Genomic DNA, 17,244 nt, shown 5'->3' with positions numbered 1-17,244 from the left:
AGAAATGGAATTCAAGCCCACGCTTCCATTTGAGACCAGAAACCCTGGAGTCTTGGTCATCCTGACAGCTAGTGTGTGTGAGGGGAAAACAAGTGCAATAAGAAAAAATATCTAGACTCTAGACTTTTCCAAGACCTAATAAGTTAATAAAAACAAATAATTACGACAAATAACCAAACACATTGATAATAACACACCATATAGCCGCAGTGTCTACACTTGCACCGCACTATCGCTATCCATTAGTTTGCATCCGTTAGTTCTCGATGGCCCTCCTTCATGAAGACGGGCCTTCCCCCGACCATAAATCTCCCTCATAAAAGGCTAATGTGACACGGAGACACATATTTAGCTAACAGTTTAGCGCGGCAATTAGCGTTTTGCGAGCTCTGTGCCTCTGCCAAGTGCCAGCCGTCCAACATCTGTTCCTCCTCTGCCGCAGCCGCCGCCGGGGGGGCCCGGCGCCGCGCTCCTCCATCCCTCCCTCCGTGAGCGATCTCTCCCTCTCAGCGGGCGGCGGGACAGTTATCAGGCCCTGGAGTGAAGTGATAGGGGGGGAAGGGGGGAGGGGGGAGGCGGGGGGGCTCTAGGCCTGTTGCTCCCGCTGCTGCTCGTGTGTGTTCACTGGACTCTGAAAAGTGGGAGGTCCTCCTCTCTTCGGCTCACCTTGACCCCCCACCAACTCCCTCCTCCTCATGCTAAAATTAAATCAGGGAGAGCGGCGGCAGGGGCCCGGCCACAGCGGTGGGCGTGCGCGGCCATTAGCATATCCTCCGAATATTCGCCCTGATGGGAAGCTTCTGCGCTTGCATGTGTCTATTGGATTTATTTCCCGCTCCAGCAGTGATGGATTTTCCGTTTTTTGGCGGCGGCGCCATTGAGAGAAACCTCACGCGGAGAGAGAGACCGTCGCATCTTATCTCGCTCCCCCGCTCGCTCGATGCCATTTTAGGAATTTTTTTTCTGTCTCTCTCGCCCCCGCCGCGTCACGCGAGCCGCGCTTCTCCGTATTGTTGCGGCTCCATTTACCTCTAATAAGTCATTGTTCAGGCAATACAAAGGCGCACGGACAGTATAACCCCCCCCCCCCCCCCCCCATTCTCTTATGTTTGCATTCTCTCCCTCTGTCCTCTCTTCCTTTATCATTTTCTGTATAGCTCCTCTGTGGACAAACTGTCAATTCAACCCCCCCCCCCACACACACACACACACACCTCTAACAGGGGGAGGTGGGGAGGAATGAGGGAGGGGTGGGATTATGACAGAACAGGATGAAAGAGGCGAAAGGAGAGAAAGGGGAGAGGCGGGAGAAAATAAAGTTGCTCTTATCAGAACTCGCCAGGAGCAACGCGCGCACAAAGCTCCTTGGGAATCCAATTTAGTCTTCCATGTTAGTTTAAGTGATATCAGCGCAATTAGCCGTCACAGGTCAGAGTGTGAGCCCGGCGTGCTAAGTGATTTCCTCAAATCCCACTAGTGAAAAGCGCGAGGGAGCGTCGAGCCTCTACCGAAAAAAAAAAAAAAAAGAAAAACACAACTCTAAAAATGGGCCGTTTCTTTATACGACCTGCTAATAAATGTCAGCCGCCTCTTTGCTCTTTTGTTTTGGTCTTGTCAGCCGCTCGCTCTGGATTTAAATGGATTTTCTCTCGCTCTCTATCTCTCGACGAGGGTGACTTTGAGCCGTCATAGTTATATTCAAGCCTCGTGTAACACAATTGTTGGTTGTTTTTTTGCCGAGCAGCAGTGGACATCTACACATTTTTGGGTTTTCTTTCTTTGAGCAAACGGCGGTGGAGGGTAGGTGGGAATGTCCTTGGGTTTTTCACAAGAGCAATTAGACAGTGAATAAGTGAGTGTGTTAGCGGGGGGGGGGGGGGGGGGGGGGGATGTGACCTTGACCTACAAAGCTCCAGTGTGAGTTGCTGCTGTTGACTTTATGCTCTCTCCATCTCTGTCTGTTTTGGACTTTACATGCACAACCCTAATGGGAGAGAAGGATTTGCATGAACAGAGGGAAAAAAACTCAATGAAAACTTAGTGTCACAGGGTTTCTTTACATCAGCCCAGAGCTCATGGACATAGACTCTCTTATGTAATTTCCCTTATCTAAGAAGTATTCATCAGTATCTATCCTTGAGGTTAGCTTGTTATGAAGGTACAGCTGCTAAGAATCTGACAGTTGTAGACTGTGGTTGTAGCCTACTGGGCAGCTCTCAGGTGTAAATTAATTGTAAAGAATTATATGAATGTCAAGGAAGACGTTATAAAAAGAGCTTACTTTATCAGATCTTCCTAAATAGACCTAAACATGCCTAATTTATTCCATACACTTGCTCAGTTTAATATGCTGTCATGCTGTAACACACAGACATGCAGAGTACTCACACACGTGCCGGTCTATCTCCACCTGGATTCCACCGGCTGCTGACAGCGATTAACTAACACTGACCCCGCCCCTCCCTCTCCTTCTCTCTCGCCCCCTCCTTCCCTCCCTCCCTTCCCTTCTGTTCTGTCCGGTCCCTAGGGGAGATCTGTGCGTTCAACATCCACGGGCTGGAGGCTCCGTTCGAGGCGGTGGTGCTGAACGGCACGTCTGGCGAGGGCCAGCTTAGGGCCCGCGGCCTGGTGGACTGCGAGCTGCAGAAGGAGTACACCTTCATCATCCAGGCCCACGACTGCGGGTCTGGCCCCGGGGGCACCGAGGGCAAGAAGTCCCACAAGTGAGTAAGACAGAGATCAGACTGGGTGAGGGTGGGAGTGTGGACCGGTGGACACCAGGGTTTGACCAGTATGGGTTTCTTAAGGCCAATAGGATACCCATATGTTTGGATTGAAATTGCAGATAGCGGTTATTTTGTGCCAATTTTTGGTATCTCCACATTTGACCATTCATACGTACAAATACGTACAAATATGTGCTATGTGCACGACCATTTCTAAGTGCAGGATTTATCAATTTGTATGCTTATGCATTTGTGTAAATTTATGCACATCTCTGAAAATACTTATGTAGTAGTGGTTCAAAAGGAGAATGTATGCCATCTGCCAAATGAAAGAGCAACAAGAAAGACAAATGAATAGGCTTTTTTCATAATATATATAACAATGCTTAAGCTACAACAGTTAAGACTACAAGTACATGTTATACCATATATAAACAATTTAGACATGCATATAGTCCAAATATATTATGTGCTGTGCAATGATGGTGATTTAGCAAGTGTGATATTTCTCAAGGCAAATCACTTACAAGTGCACATACGCACATTTAATAAATACCAATTTTCTTGGAAGTATGAAGATTCGAAATATTACTTCGTAAGAGAGAATTTAGAACCTTTCCTTGCAAAGTTGAGAAACAAGGGTAATTGTGTAGGATAATTGTGTTGTTTTTGGTGAAAAAAAGAGAGAATTCATCTTTATCTTTATTTTATTTTATTTGTGTAGCGCTTTTCAAAACAAAGTTACAAAGTGCTTTACAAAACAAGATAAAAGAGCCCAACATACTCAGGAGTCCAACATTGTCATAAATAAGATAAAAATAAATAAAACACCAAATAAAACAAAGTTTATAATAAAAGCAATAAAGTAAAAGTGATAAACATGAATGAAAACAGACAGAAATACTATAAATACTATGAAAAAGCCTTCCTGTAAAAGTGGGTTTTAAGAAGTGATTTAAAAGAATGCACTGAATTTGCTAGGCTAAGATCCTCAGGGAGGGAGTTCCACAGCTGCGGGGCTCTAACAGCAAACGCCCGATCTCCTTTTGTGACAAGGAGGGCTTTTGGAACATTCAGGAGGGTCAAACCTGAGGAACGCAGGCAGCAGCTAGGCTCAAATGGGGCTAATAAATCTAAAATGTAGGTAGGAGCAAGGCCATGTAGGGCTTTAAACATAATTAGTAAAATCTTAAAATCACATCTATACATAGTAGAAGTGAATATATACAAGCGTAGAGAAATTATAAGAAATTATAAGAAAAATAGAAATACGAAAGTAAGAAATATGTAAAATATGTGCATTATACTACAATATATAACAATGAGAATAAAAATAATAATAATAATATAGAAATAAGAGAAATAAGAATTCTGTACAATATGCATCATACTCCAATATATACATACACCAGTGTAAATAATTAAATAATTAATAAGTATTGCACAGTTGAATTATTGCAGTTGAATTATTGCACAAAAAAAAAATTGGTATTGCACAGTTAGATATAAGTTATAAGTTATGGGTTATAACTGCTGACAGGATGAAATAAGTTCAAGAGCCAGTCTACTGACTCAGAGTGTCTGACACTCTGAGGGAGGAGTTGAAAAGTTTGATGGCCACAGGCAGGAATGAGTTCCTGTGGCGCTCTGTGGTGCATCTTGGTGGAATGAGTCTTGCACTGAATGTGCTCCTGTGCTTGACCAGCAAGTCATGGAGCGGGTGGGAGACATTGTCCAAGATGCCATGTAACTTGGACAGCATCCTCCTCTGTGACACTGCCACCAGAGAGTCCAGCTCCACCCCCACAACGTCACTGGCCTTGCGGATCAGTTTGTTGAGTCTGTTGGCGTCTGTTCTAAGTTGGAGAAAGCATGATTGAACTACCTTAGTGATTTGTTTGTCAAAGCAGAGCTCAGAGTCAAAGATTACTCCCAAATTGTGGGCGGACTGTTCAACATTGGAGGATAAGCTCCCTAGGTTCTTTTGCCAGTCACAAATCGAGTTAGGAGAGCCAAATAGAATGACCTCAGATTTGGACTCATTAAGTTGGAGGAAGTTTTGTGACATCCAGCACTTGATATCTGAGAGACAAGCCATAACACGTGAGAGGTTATCAGTTGCACCGCTTTTAAGGGGGACATATAGCTGGGTGTCGTCCGCATAGCAGTGGAAATTAATATTATAATTGCGGAAGATCTGCCCCAAGGGAAGCATATAAATAGAAAATAATAAAGGACCAAGAATTGAACCTTGGGGAACACTACATGAGAGGGGGGCTGGGGATGAGGAGACTTCTCCCATTACAACAGAGAAGGACCTGTCAGAGATGTAGGAGCGAAGCCAGGCAAGAGAAGTGTCTTTAATGCTAACGCAGTTTTCCAGGCGTTTTATCAGGATACCGTGGTCGACTGTATCAAATGCAGAGCTCAAGTCAAGCAGGAATAAAATTGAACAAACCCCCGAATCAGCTGTGAGCAATAAGTCATTTGAGACATTAATAAGAGCTTTTTCTGTGCTATGCTGGGTACGGAATCCTGATTGAAATTGCTCAAAGATGTTACTGTTATTCATAAATGAAATTAATTGTGAGGCAACAGCCTTTTCAAAATTTTTTGATAAGTTCGAAATTGGTCTAAAATTGTTAAAAATGAGAGGGTCAAGTGTAGGCTTCTTCAGGAGAGGTCGAACTATTGCATGTTTAAAACTGGAGGGGAATGAGCCAGTAGACAATGAGCAGTTAGTAATTGAAAGAATATGTGGGCCAATTGTCTGAAACACCTCCTTGAGAAACCTAGTGGGGATGATATCTAATTGACAGGTAGATTAATTTAATTGAGAGATTATCTCCTCTAAATCCAGCATAGAAATTTGTTTAAAGTGAGTCAATACTGGCAGAGGGTTCAGTACAGAGACAGAGGTTTCTGGATTCCGGTGCAATCTGGAGCCTTATGTCATCAATTTTACTTAAGAAATGTTGGAGAAACTGCTCACATTTCTCAGTGGATACTTCCGTATGCTGACTAGGAGGAGGACTAACTACTGAGCTGATTGTTTGGAATAAGACCCTGGGGTTGTGGCAGCTGTTAACAATCAAATTTGAGAAATAGGAATACCTTGCTTCCTTAACTGCATGCTGATAGGCCAACATCAAACTTTTAAGGGTGAAAAGAGATACATTGAGTTTGTCTTTTTTCCATTTCCTCTCTCTCCTACATTGCCTCTTTAAATCTCTTGTGTGGTCATTTAGCCACGGCAAGGCATTGGGTTTTGCACTTTTCATCTTAATAGGGGCGATGTCATCAAGGATAGTCAGGCATGTTCTGTTAAAATTATTTACTAGATCATTAGCAGAGAGCCCGTGCTGATTAAAAGTATTGCTGGCAGAAACACTTAAGAACATTTGGCAAAAACTGCTAGCTGACTTGTGATTAAAGGAGCGAGAGCAGATACGGGTAGGTGGCTTAGGGTCAGGAAGCGGGAGCACGGTATGAAAAATCACAGCCTTATGATCAGAGACATTAAAATCTAGCAATTCAATATTGTTTAAAGAAACACCATGGGACAGCACAAGGTCAAGAGTGTGACCCTTATTATGAGTAGGACTATTAATAGACTGTACAAGATTAAAAGATTCAAAAAGGTTAATAAAGTCAGCAGTAAAACATGACAGGGAGGGGCAGCAAAATCACCAAGGATAAGAACTATATCATATTTGGCCATAATGAATAAAAGGAGTTCAAAAGAAATCCTGAATAAAACCAACTTTAGGTGGTCTATAGCTTAAAACACACAGTACAGGGAGCTGGCCATTTATTAAGAAACCCAGAGACTCAAAAGAGGAGTAGTTATTAAAAGACAGGGGAACTTTTAAAATTGTTATTGAAGATGATGGCTACCCCACCTCCACGGCCTGACAGGCTGGATTTATTAAAACAGGAGTAGTTAGGGGGACTGGCCTCAGTTAGTGGGACACAGTATCCAGGGCTTAACCAGGACTCAGTGATAAAAAAAGAAGTTAATATTGTTCAACATAATAAAATCTTGGCATATAAAAGATTGTTTACAAGAGACCTCACATTAAGTAGACTGAACACAGACAAATTGCTGGATACGGAGATAATTAAGTCTATTCATAGTATTCCCATGATGTCACATGCATTTCCTACCAGTATGGCGCTTTACAATACACACAGCTCATTGGCTGTGTTTGTCATTTGATTGTAATCACCTGTTAATTTATTACAATCACCTGTTATTTTCCTACCAAGATGGCTGTGTGGTGATGTAATAGAATACTATGAATAGCATCCAATTAAAGTAGTAAACCCAGAACGCCAGTCGAGTCAACGCCTGTAGACTCCTTTAAAGAGGTCAGCTGATAAAAACAATTTGTCACACTTGTTGGTTCTCCTGAGAGCGGCTCCTGTCTGAAATTGCTCTCTCCACAGCCTTTCAGATGACTACTTTGTCGTTTCGGCCCGCTTTATAAAACACAGTACATCTCCCTCCACTGCCTTACTGCTCAACCCCCTCACCTCAGCCAGCGCCGGGGCCAAGCACAGACATCTATCATCTTCTCCAGCTTCTAGACGCACACACACACACACACACACACACACACACACGCACACACACACACACACATACACAGCAAACCTGGAATTATAGCAGCAGAAGTTTTCAGGAGTGGATGAAAGTTTTGATTCGATAGAGCGTACCTTGTATTTATGTTGTTACCTGTGTGTGTGTGTGTGTGTGTGTGTGTGTGTGTGTGTGTGTGTGTGCGTGCGTGTGTGTAAGGAAAAGAGGATGATGGATTTGTGCTACTATTTCCATGCTGTTGGTCATGTTTTATATCCCTTTTACGCACCCGGGCATTATGTTATGTCACGCTATTACTTTATATCAACATAACTCAGAGCCCACCGTGACGCAGACCTAGTTTGGTTTGTATAGACAGGCGCTGGAGGCTGAGTGTATTCAGGGACACTTTAAATGGCCTGTCCTTTAGCCGGCGACTCTCAGAGGATCAGGCTGGCCTTTCGGTGCTGCGCTCGCTCGCTCCGATTTAGAAAGCAGGGAACAGTGAGGAAGAATCTCTGCCTAAGGCTGTGCCCAAATTACACATGACACGTCAACGGCAGAGAGGGGAAGCAGTCAAGAAAATTAGCAGCTAAAGAGGACAGGGGAGAGGATCAGGAGTGACACGGGATGCGTTTTAAATTCTCTCTACCCTCGATTCTTCTCCACTCTGCTCATTCCTGGCTGCTGCCCTACTTCTGCCTCCTGTTTTTTTCAGTTTTTACTTATTTATTTATTTTCTTCCTTGCTGGCTCAAGCTCAGCTGGCTCCTGTTATCTCTCCATCCCTCTTTCTTTCAGTCTCTCTGTCTCTGTCACTGAATCCAGTGTTTTGAATATTTCGTCAAACTGCCTGTGCACTAAAAACTGGATGCTCTCGCTGCCTTGGCTGCACAAAACCGTCTCAGTGAGACCGAAATTGAAGGTCTGTGCAGCTCTTTGCATGACAAATGACATCTTGTTTCCTCTTGAAAAGCCTCGTCTGACTTGCATGAGCGTGGTACACTGCACCGTCACGCAAAACCATTAAAGGAGTGTGTTATCTGTCTACACTACGGTGTCAAAAAGATTACCATAGCAACAGAAGGTTTAATAAACTTTGACGTTTATAATTGCCTTTTCTGAGTCAGAGTGCCAACTGAACAATGCACAGATTTCTGCCAAGTCTGAATCACCCTGCTTCATTCCGCCCTCCAGACTGTGAAGCTAACATGTTGTACAGAGCCGCCTGTGGAGGCTTGAGTCACTTGTAGCACCAAAGTGCAAAGTTCTGAATGCATTCATCTTAAACACAGCGAGTCTGTATCTGCTCAGGTCGACTTTAAATTAAGCAGATAAATCAAAGCGAGGGCTGATCCCTGACAAAAGAGCAACTTGTACTGTAAGCTCCATCAATTATACATGCAAAGATGGAACTTTGGGATAGGTGAGTTGTCTCTTGAGTTGTCTTTTTGGTGCAGAGACATAATACACCAAAACACCTAAATTCAAAGGCACACAATTTATTGATAACTTGAAAATGTCACACGTTGTCTTGAAAATGTCTTACACGACAGCCAGCAAGCATAAATACTTCAATTGCTGAACACAAACAACTTGGCTTTAAAGTAATAATCCGTGACATTTTCATATAAATAAATGTTTGTTTTGCTACTCTTTGTTGCCGATTGATATAACACAATAGTGATTCAACCTATCGCCTTTTACATTTGCTGTTCTAAACACCCGGATGGGTAGATTTTTCCCAGTGCACTGGAAGTGATGCGTTTTACGTTTCCGGCAGCAGCAACAGTGGTTGTTTGGAATAAATGGAATAAAGAACTGGGTGGTTAGAATGAGCAGTGATAGCCACCATGGCTGAACATAAAAAGAAAAGAGAAACTCAAACTGCATCAACAGACAACCCAAGGATTGATTGACAGGTCATTACTGGGAAGAGCAGCTATATTGTTTTTTTGTTGTTGTTGTTGTTGTTTTTTCAAAAAGTGGTATATTAAAAGCAAAATGGTCTCTCAGTGAAAAAACAGCCACATTTAGAATAAATATTGATTATATTGTTAGCAATAGAGGTATAGAAAATGTTAATGGCCAACATATATTTAATAATTCCATTACACGTTCACTGCTTTAGGCTGCAGGTTACCCATAACTGCAGGAATAAAGGTGTGTTTTGAAGAAATGGGCAAAGACACTGTAACAGTAGTGTGCAAAAAAATGTATTCAAAAAAATGATTCAATTGTGAAAAGTAGTGGATAATAGTGGATAGGAAGATGACAGGAGTTCAGAAGTGGACTGCAGGTGAGAGGGCAGTCAAGCAGGGCTTTGGCTCTCCTTCTGTCTGGCAGGTCTGTTGGAGTGGCGTCTCTGCTGTTGCAGCCTTGTTGTCAGCACATTTCTTGTTCTTCCCCCGGAATATGCGGGATAGCCAAGAAAAGAAGCCACGCTTCTTCTTCTTTGGTTTTGTTAACAGCCTGTCTTTGGCACTGGAACTCTGAGGTCCTGTAGGTTCGACCAGTTGGACAGATGAAAGCGTCTTTTCCAGGGTCAGACTGGACAGATCCTTGGTGTCCTCTATAGTTTCAACCACAAGGCTTGGTGGAGCTTTGACCTCAACCTGGATGGTTGGAGCCTGTGACTCCTGAAGCAGGTTGGTTGATCCTTCCTTAAGCAGGTGAATCAGGGTGTTTTCAGCTAGAGAGACGGGGAGAGCCTCCTCTGAGGTGGAGATATTGTCAGGTCCAGCAGAGAGGACAGTGACTTTTGTTCCCCCACAGCATTCAGGTTGATGCAGGACGGTGACAGAGCTTTCAGCAGCGGCCTCAATCTGTGTACAAGAGTCGTCTGTTTCCTTCTCGATGATAAAAGGACATTGTTCTTCCTCCTTCTCCAAGTCCTGGAGGGACAGCATCAGTTTAGAATCAGCTTCAGTGATTGGCTCCCATTCATCGAGACGATCTTGAGTAGGGGCATGGTGTGCAGTGCAGGCAGCCATAAATGTAGAACTCGCTGTTGAGGAAGCATGGATGTGCTTTTCACTAAGTTCCTCCTCCTCCAGGAGGACTGAGAGGAACCGCATCAGGTGAGAATCAGTGCTGCTGACAACAGGTTCCCATTTATCAAGCTGGTCCAGAGTTGGCCCATGCTGTGGGGAGCAGTCAACTACAAATCTAGAGAGATGTGATGAAGCGTAGAGGAGCTCCTCACCAAATCTCTCCTTCTTCAAGTCACAGTGTGATTTGACCAGTGGCTCCCACTCATCCAGGCAGCCCAGAGTGGATCCACAGGGTGAGCAGCAGTCAGCCACAAATCCAGATGTGTCACATGGAGGGGCATAGAGGTATCTCTTTCCAACTGCCTCCAGGTGGTAGTCATCGTCAAAACCAAAGGGGGAGCGCTGAAGCTGACTCAGTCTCTCAATGAGTTTGAAGTCATCAGTTTGAGCCTCATGGGATGGAGCCTCACCCAGGCGGAGCAGGTTAGACTGAGCCTCAACATGCTGAGCTAGGTGGATGGATGCTCCAGCATTTCCTACAGCTGTGTCCTCGGTCAGGAGAGGAGAGTCTTTCTCTGTGGGAGGAAGGTCTCCTTTGTCCATGTCCGAGAGAAGTTTGCATGCTGATGAAGCTGTAACTATTGGTTCCCATATATTGAGGCTCTCAAATCCACAAGCAGGTTTGGAGCTGAGACCAACAGCAGACTGAGGTGAAAGGTCACAGTCGAGCTCAGCAGTCACTCCAGAGAAACTAGAGGCTTCAGCATAAAGGCACTGCTCCTTATTCAGGACTTTCGCAAACATGTAGTTGATGTTTTCATGGCGATTGTCATTAAGTGCATTGAGTTGAGCGACCATTTGCATGGATGCTGAAAGAAATGCAATGGCAACATCTTAATAATCAAATAACCATGAGGCCGCCTGATGTCGCTTCATTCAAGGTCAACATGCTTCATCATAGCTTCATCTTAGTTTTGTTTCAACAACAAATCTAACTGTGAATTTACAATGTAAATCAAACTAAGGAAGAACGCAAATGCAAAATCCTTCAACACAAACAACTAGTCTATCCTGACTGACTCTCGTTTGTCTGTTCAGTAAAATCCTCTGTACTAATCTTTTCCTGTTTAATAAAATTATATATACATGTGGCTTACCAAGATGGAAATCACTCTCCATGGTTTCCTTTCTAAAAGGTAGATATTGTTGTTTCTCCAAATGAATGCAATGTGAGTTTTCTGTCTCAATGTGCAGGTGAACACCGATCAGAGATGAAACTGTGAGTCTGAGTCTGTCTTCAGGTCAGTCTGTCTTTATGACACTGACATTCTAAACTCTATGAACTCTGCTGCATTGTGTCCAGCTGCATTATGACTCATCAGATGAAGCTTAGGCCCCAGTAAACCTTGATGACAGAGATGTCCCACTTTGTACATGGTTTATAAACTACACATTATTAAAAAAGACATAACAAAGTATTTGGAATTTGTATTAAGATACTGTATTTTCTATGCAGAAAACATCTATTTAATTGATAATTCCTATTGCACTTTCACTGTTTAAGCCACAAGTTAGCTCATTCTAATCTTACTACTACCTACTACTATTACTACCATATATTACCTATTACTACTACCTACTATCATATCTGAGGAGGCACTTTGGGAAAATAAAAAGAAAAGTTATTCATCTTTTCAGGTATATAATTTCTTTTTTCCAGAACAACTTGTGCATCAACCCATGTAGTTAATAGAAACATGGGTAGCACTTTACAATGACCTTTTTCCAGTGCATGAACCTTTAAGCACTGATAACATTAGTTTACTCCCCCCTAATTACGTTATTGTACCCTGTAATTATTTTTTAAGTATACGGTAATTACGAAAAAAGTTACACCATAACTACCTTATAAATGTCTCAAAATTACAAAATTGTTACCCCCTTAATTCCCGGAGTGCTTGTTTCGTTACCCTGTAAGTAACTACAGCATTGTTATTTTATTAGTACACCATAATTACAAACTAGTTACACCGTAATGAGCGCTGAGCAACAAATATATTGCAAAAATCAAAAAATCTTAAGGATTACCACTTTGGCTTACATACATTTAACATATGAGGATCACAAAATAACAAAAGTGATTTTAACAAAGTAAATACAATATGTTTGGCATGGCTTTTCTGAAAGTTTGAACAGAATCTCATGGCTCAGCGGTGTACCATGGCATATGAGCGGAGAGCTTTTGGGATAGCTACAGTTAAATAACAACTATACAATCTCACTAATTAGTATTTGAAGACTGGAACTTCCTCCATGTTGTTTTTGTACCTATCTATTCCCCGCACACCCTCACTGGAGCAAGGTGCTGCTGTTGCTATGGAGTAATTAGGCATAAGGGACATCTCACTTCCTGACAAAGCATGTCACATTCATAATCCTTCCCCGGACTCACGCCTAACTGTGACACATTTATTTAACACAGATCTAGGGGTTAAATACTAGGAGGCTGTCAGGGTTAGGTGTGTGTGTGTGTGTGTGTGTGTGTGTATGAGAGAGAGACATATGTAGATGTGATATAGACGCACAGACACAGGCGTTTGCTCATGTGCAGACACACACACACGTGCACATATTCTCACACACACACACACACACACACACCCTGCCTGTGCTCGGCAGTGCAGCAGTTATTAAAGTCGTCATTAGTGATTCTTAGAGGGCTGCATGTCCTCACCTCTCTGCAGTTTGGAGAGGCTAATTATCTCAGCGAACGCCACACTCAAGGACACACACACACACACAAACACACACACACACACACACACACACACAAATCCCAAATGCTGAGTCAAACTCACACGGATATACCTACATTTACATTTAAATAAGACAAACACCGTGGCTGGGGAAAGGCCGATTTGTGCATCTCAAAACCAGCCGCACGCACGCACACATCCAGGCAGACATGCACACACACAAACACACACACTCAACATTAACAAAAAAAAAAAAAGCCACTTTCTTATGAAGCAAGAACTGGGCCAAAAGCTGTGGCTTGTTAGCATAAGCTGTCATGATACATTTCTCCATAGAGGAGACCAGGGGACTCCTTCCACAGATAGTACAGGAATTCTAAGCCCCATCAATGTGTCTGCGCTTTATTCTACCAAGCATCTTAACTTCATGCTTGTCACATTTGATGTTAATATGAGTGAAACCTCATTCTGTCAAAACCCGTTAGTTGATGTGATTATTATTCCGGAAAGAAAAAAACAACAACAACAACCAAAAAAAATAGATTTCATCTAGTGTAGGAATATGTTGTTTATCTTTAGCTAACATAATGTAATGGGAGAATATAGTCTCCGTGTTTCAATTATGAATATGCGCTGCCAGGAACTGCACCATCTGTGCTTGTCTGCTTGAGTTACCAGACAAAGGAAAGTGACACCCGCTCCCATCCCAGATGCAAACCACGATCAGGCTTTGCCGCATGTCAGCAGACTCTTGGAAGTCTAGCAAATGGACATTCGATCATGCGTTCGCCGTTCGCACACAAATGCGTGCAGAGTTTTATCAAATGTAAAAGAATCCCTTCTATCTGTGCATCTGCAATCACCACTATACTTCCTCTAGCAGTGATTCTCAATGTGGGGTCCGGGGACCACCAGGGGTCCTTGAGGGGGTTCCAGGGGGTCCCCAGCAAACTGATGAATTGTTGAACTTCAGCATTATTTAATTTACAATAAGTTAACACCATTAGAGAATGTAGAAGAATGACTGTTTTGATCATAGTTTTACTGTTATCTCTCTACCTACAATACAGATAGTCATGCAATTCTGGACAAAATGATTATCTGACAAAAAATATTCTCAGATTTGGGTCCGAGACACAAAATCTCATCAGGCCCTAATGTGGACTAAATTAGGGGTCCTTGATATGAAAAAGGTTGAAAATCACTGCTCTATATCACTTCCTCTATATCTATCCCTCTCTCTGAGTTCTCCATTGATCTGTGGTGTGATGGCCCGAGCGTTCATTAAATCCGTCAGTGTTGTGAGATCCATACTATCTGATGCGTAACGGTGGAGCGCGTGGTGCCCCCGGGCGCTCTGAGATGTATGAGGGAGCAGGGGCGGGACGTGGAGCCAAAGATTGAACAGGATTACCACGCATTATAACAACCTTGTTTTGAGATTACACCGCCCCCCGTGTGGCTGTGTGGTAGCGCCTCGGGGCGTCCGTCAGTGTGGATGTGGGATTCCCTTGCATATCGATGAGGTTCCCATCCCGTCCTGCGTGGTGCGTTCCATCCCATGGGCATAGCTATGGTTGTTTATCTGCGCTCTAGCCTTACACAAGGAAATTGATGATTCCACCTCTCGGCTAATTCTTGACAAAGATTAATTGAGTCCTGTGCGTTTGTGCTGGGTGTGGAGGTGTGTGTGTGTGTGTGAGAGAGAGAGAGGGGAGGGGGGGTGTTCAATAATGACAATGTGTCTGAGTGGCTCTGTGTGTAGTCGCGTGTAGATGAATAATGAATGTAGATGAATATGAAGAAATAACATGGGAACAATACTAACCTGGCATTAAAATGCATCACCTGGCATTAAGCATGTGCCTCGTTTCCAGATTGTGTCTAGATATGATTTAGCTGGATTACATTCACAGCTGGCATTAAAATATGTCTCCAGTATACACAGTGAAATTGAATTTCTCTTGGCGCACACACCATCTCCTCTTGTGATATTTGCATCCTTTAAAACTGACTATAATTACTGTAAACAAATCAGACCACGGGAAATCTACTGGATTGATTTATGGCACGAAACAAGTTTTTAACTTTGCAAGTACACAACTTTATTCCAGGTCCACTGTTCTAACTACATAGTTTCAACGTCATGCTAGCTTACCTCATTGGAATGCATATCGGCTGTTATCAAGGGCTGTGATTGGCCCCAAGGCACAAAACACAAAGAGGGCGCTGTTCCTCCAGCGCAAACAGAGCTAAAGCTTTCAGAGTTTCTGGCAATGGCAGATGGTGGAAGGAGTTAAAGGCTGATGGAAAAATCACTTCCAACATGTTGATTCTTAATTAAGGATTTTCATTTGGAGAAACGCTATAGCACTAACAATACCACTGCTGTAGGATAGAGGCTACCAATCGTCTCATGGTCTCATTTGTTTATGGTAATTATAACAAGGTATCACAATTAATTTGAAGATGATATATCGATGTTTAAAAATGCTGCACATAGCACCTTTAATGTGGCGAAATGTGTATCTGACCACCTCTGGAGGTCGTTTGGGTAATTGGATCTTCAGTGCATCATGGCTGGATTTACACCTGGATTTGAGCATTTTTGCTACATTTTATCTGATTCCATTCCAACCACCCAGGGTGCATTTTAGTGCCAGGTGGAAAGGGGGGGCTCAGATTTGGGTCCCTGTTTGATGTTGGGTGATGCAGCTTGTTGTAACCTCTTACTCTTATCCAAATATCCAGCCCTGTGGCTCTAGTCTTTATCCACTTTGTTTAGTGGTGTTGTGATCATTCCTGCACCCCTGGGTCATTTAGCCCCCCGCTGTCTTTCTGTGTCACCCTGGCTCATTGCGGACCCCCTGCTCACAAACTGAGGCCTGTCACAGGGAAGGATGATGGCCGTGGGCTTAGCTTGGCACTGTGCCCACTACATGGACACACACACACACACACACACACACACACACACATACACACACACGCTGGCCCCAGAGAACCAGGCGTCTGTTTCAGCCAGATGTGAGCAGACACACACACACAAACACACACACACACACACACACAAACGCACTCACAAACAGACATATTCACAATTATTGCATTCAGTCTTATGTCATACATTTGTGTGCATATACACAAACACACACACACACACACACACATCAACACAGCAATCCCTCCATACAACCCCCAGAGGAGTGGAACATATGTTTGCTCCTCCGCCGTTGGGGAGTGTGGCGAAGCAGGGGGGTAATGTTTATGAGCGAGCGTCATTAATATGACAAAACAAGGCTGGCTGAGGGATTTACTGTGCACACTGGTGCTGCCACCGTCTGCCAGTGCTTCTCATCACCATCTTCCACTGCTGTTAGCATCACCGTTAACATCCCACTAGCAATAATGCAAATGGATTTATGACGGACGTCTGCATGTTGATTTGTGTATTCTGTGTGTATGTGCTGCATGTACGTGTGGCCGTGTCTTTGTCCCTTTCTGCATCCGCATTGGTTGGTTGTGTTTGTGTGCTTCTGTTGATCTACTGTTTGTCTGTGTTTGTGCATGCATATGCATGTGTGCGCATATATTACAGTGCGCCTACGTTTACATGTAGAGGCTCAAAGACAAATGGTATGTGTGTGCGCATTTGTGTCAGGGAGAGATAAGACAGTGTGGAAATCCATTCTGCCTGGACTCGGCCTCCCCACTGTCTCTCTCTGTTGTGCAGTCTCCATCTCCAGCCAACCATATGCTGGAGAATCATTTACAGCTCACTTTAATAGGATAACTTCACTGCCATTACCATTCCCATCAACTAATCCTTTGAAGCAGTGGTGGACTGAAAATTTGACCCAGACTGACCCACAACAACTATCCCACAGATACTCCATCCGCCACCATGCATACTGTATATGCAGTGATTTATTTCAAAATATAATAAAAAAAATAAAATACATTGCTTTTATCGTTAGTTATTGACAAGGTTTCCATGCTCTCTGCTCATACATGTCATATCTTGGCAACTCAAGGATCATAGGAAATCCTGACTTTTCCTGTCATATTAACCCCCTTGTTTATATTGTTCATGAGCGATCCACTGGTAATTCTGATATTCCACCAATACTTGAAAGCATCACAGCTAGAATACCACACAACATACCAACATTATGCTGCTGCACGTTG

At 43.3% G+C, this 17,244-nt stretch overlaps 1 protein-coding gene across 1 annotated transcript in view; it reads left to right on the top strand.

Annotated features, from left to right (window-relative positions):
* LOC139644647 (calsyntenin-2-like) overlaps window positions 1-17,244 on the top strand; it is a 210,408-nt gene that overhangs the window by 117,410 nt on the left and 75,754 nt on the right. The window contains exon 3 of the mRNA XM_071520090.1: window positions 2,528-2,723. Within this exon, the coding sequence (XP_071376191.1) occupies window positions 2,528-2,723 (196 nt within the window). The remainder of the gene's footprint in view (window positions 1-2,527; window positions 2,724-17,244) is intronic.

This window comes from Centroberyx affinis, unplaced genomic scaffold (assembly GCF_046629955.1).
Source record: "Centroberyx affinis isolate AG114_WGS23_722 - 3 ecotype Tasmania unplaced genomic scaffold, CSIRO-AGI_Caff_v1 ptg000766l_1, whole genome shotgun sequence".
NCBI classification, from domain to species: Eukaryota; Metazoa; Chordata; class Actinopteri; order Beryciformes; family Berycidae; genus Centroberyx; species Centroberyx affinis.
This window is presented reverse-complemented; position numbering and strand designations above follow the sequence as displayed.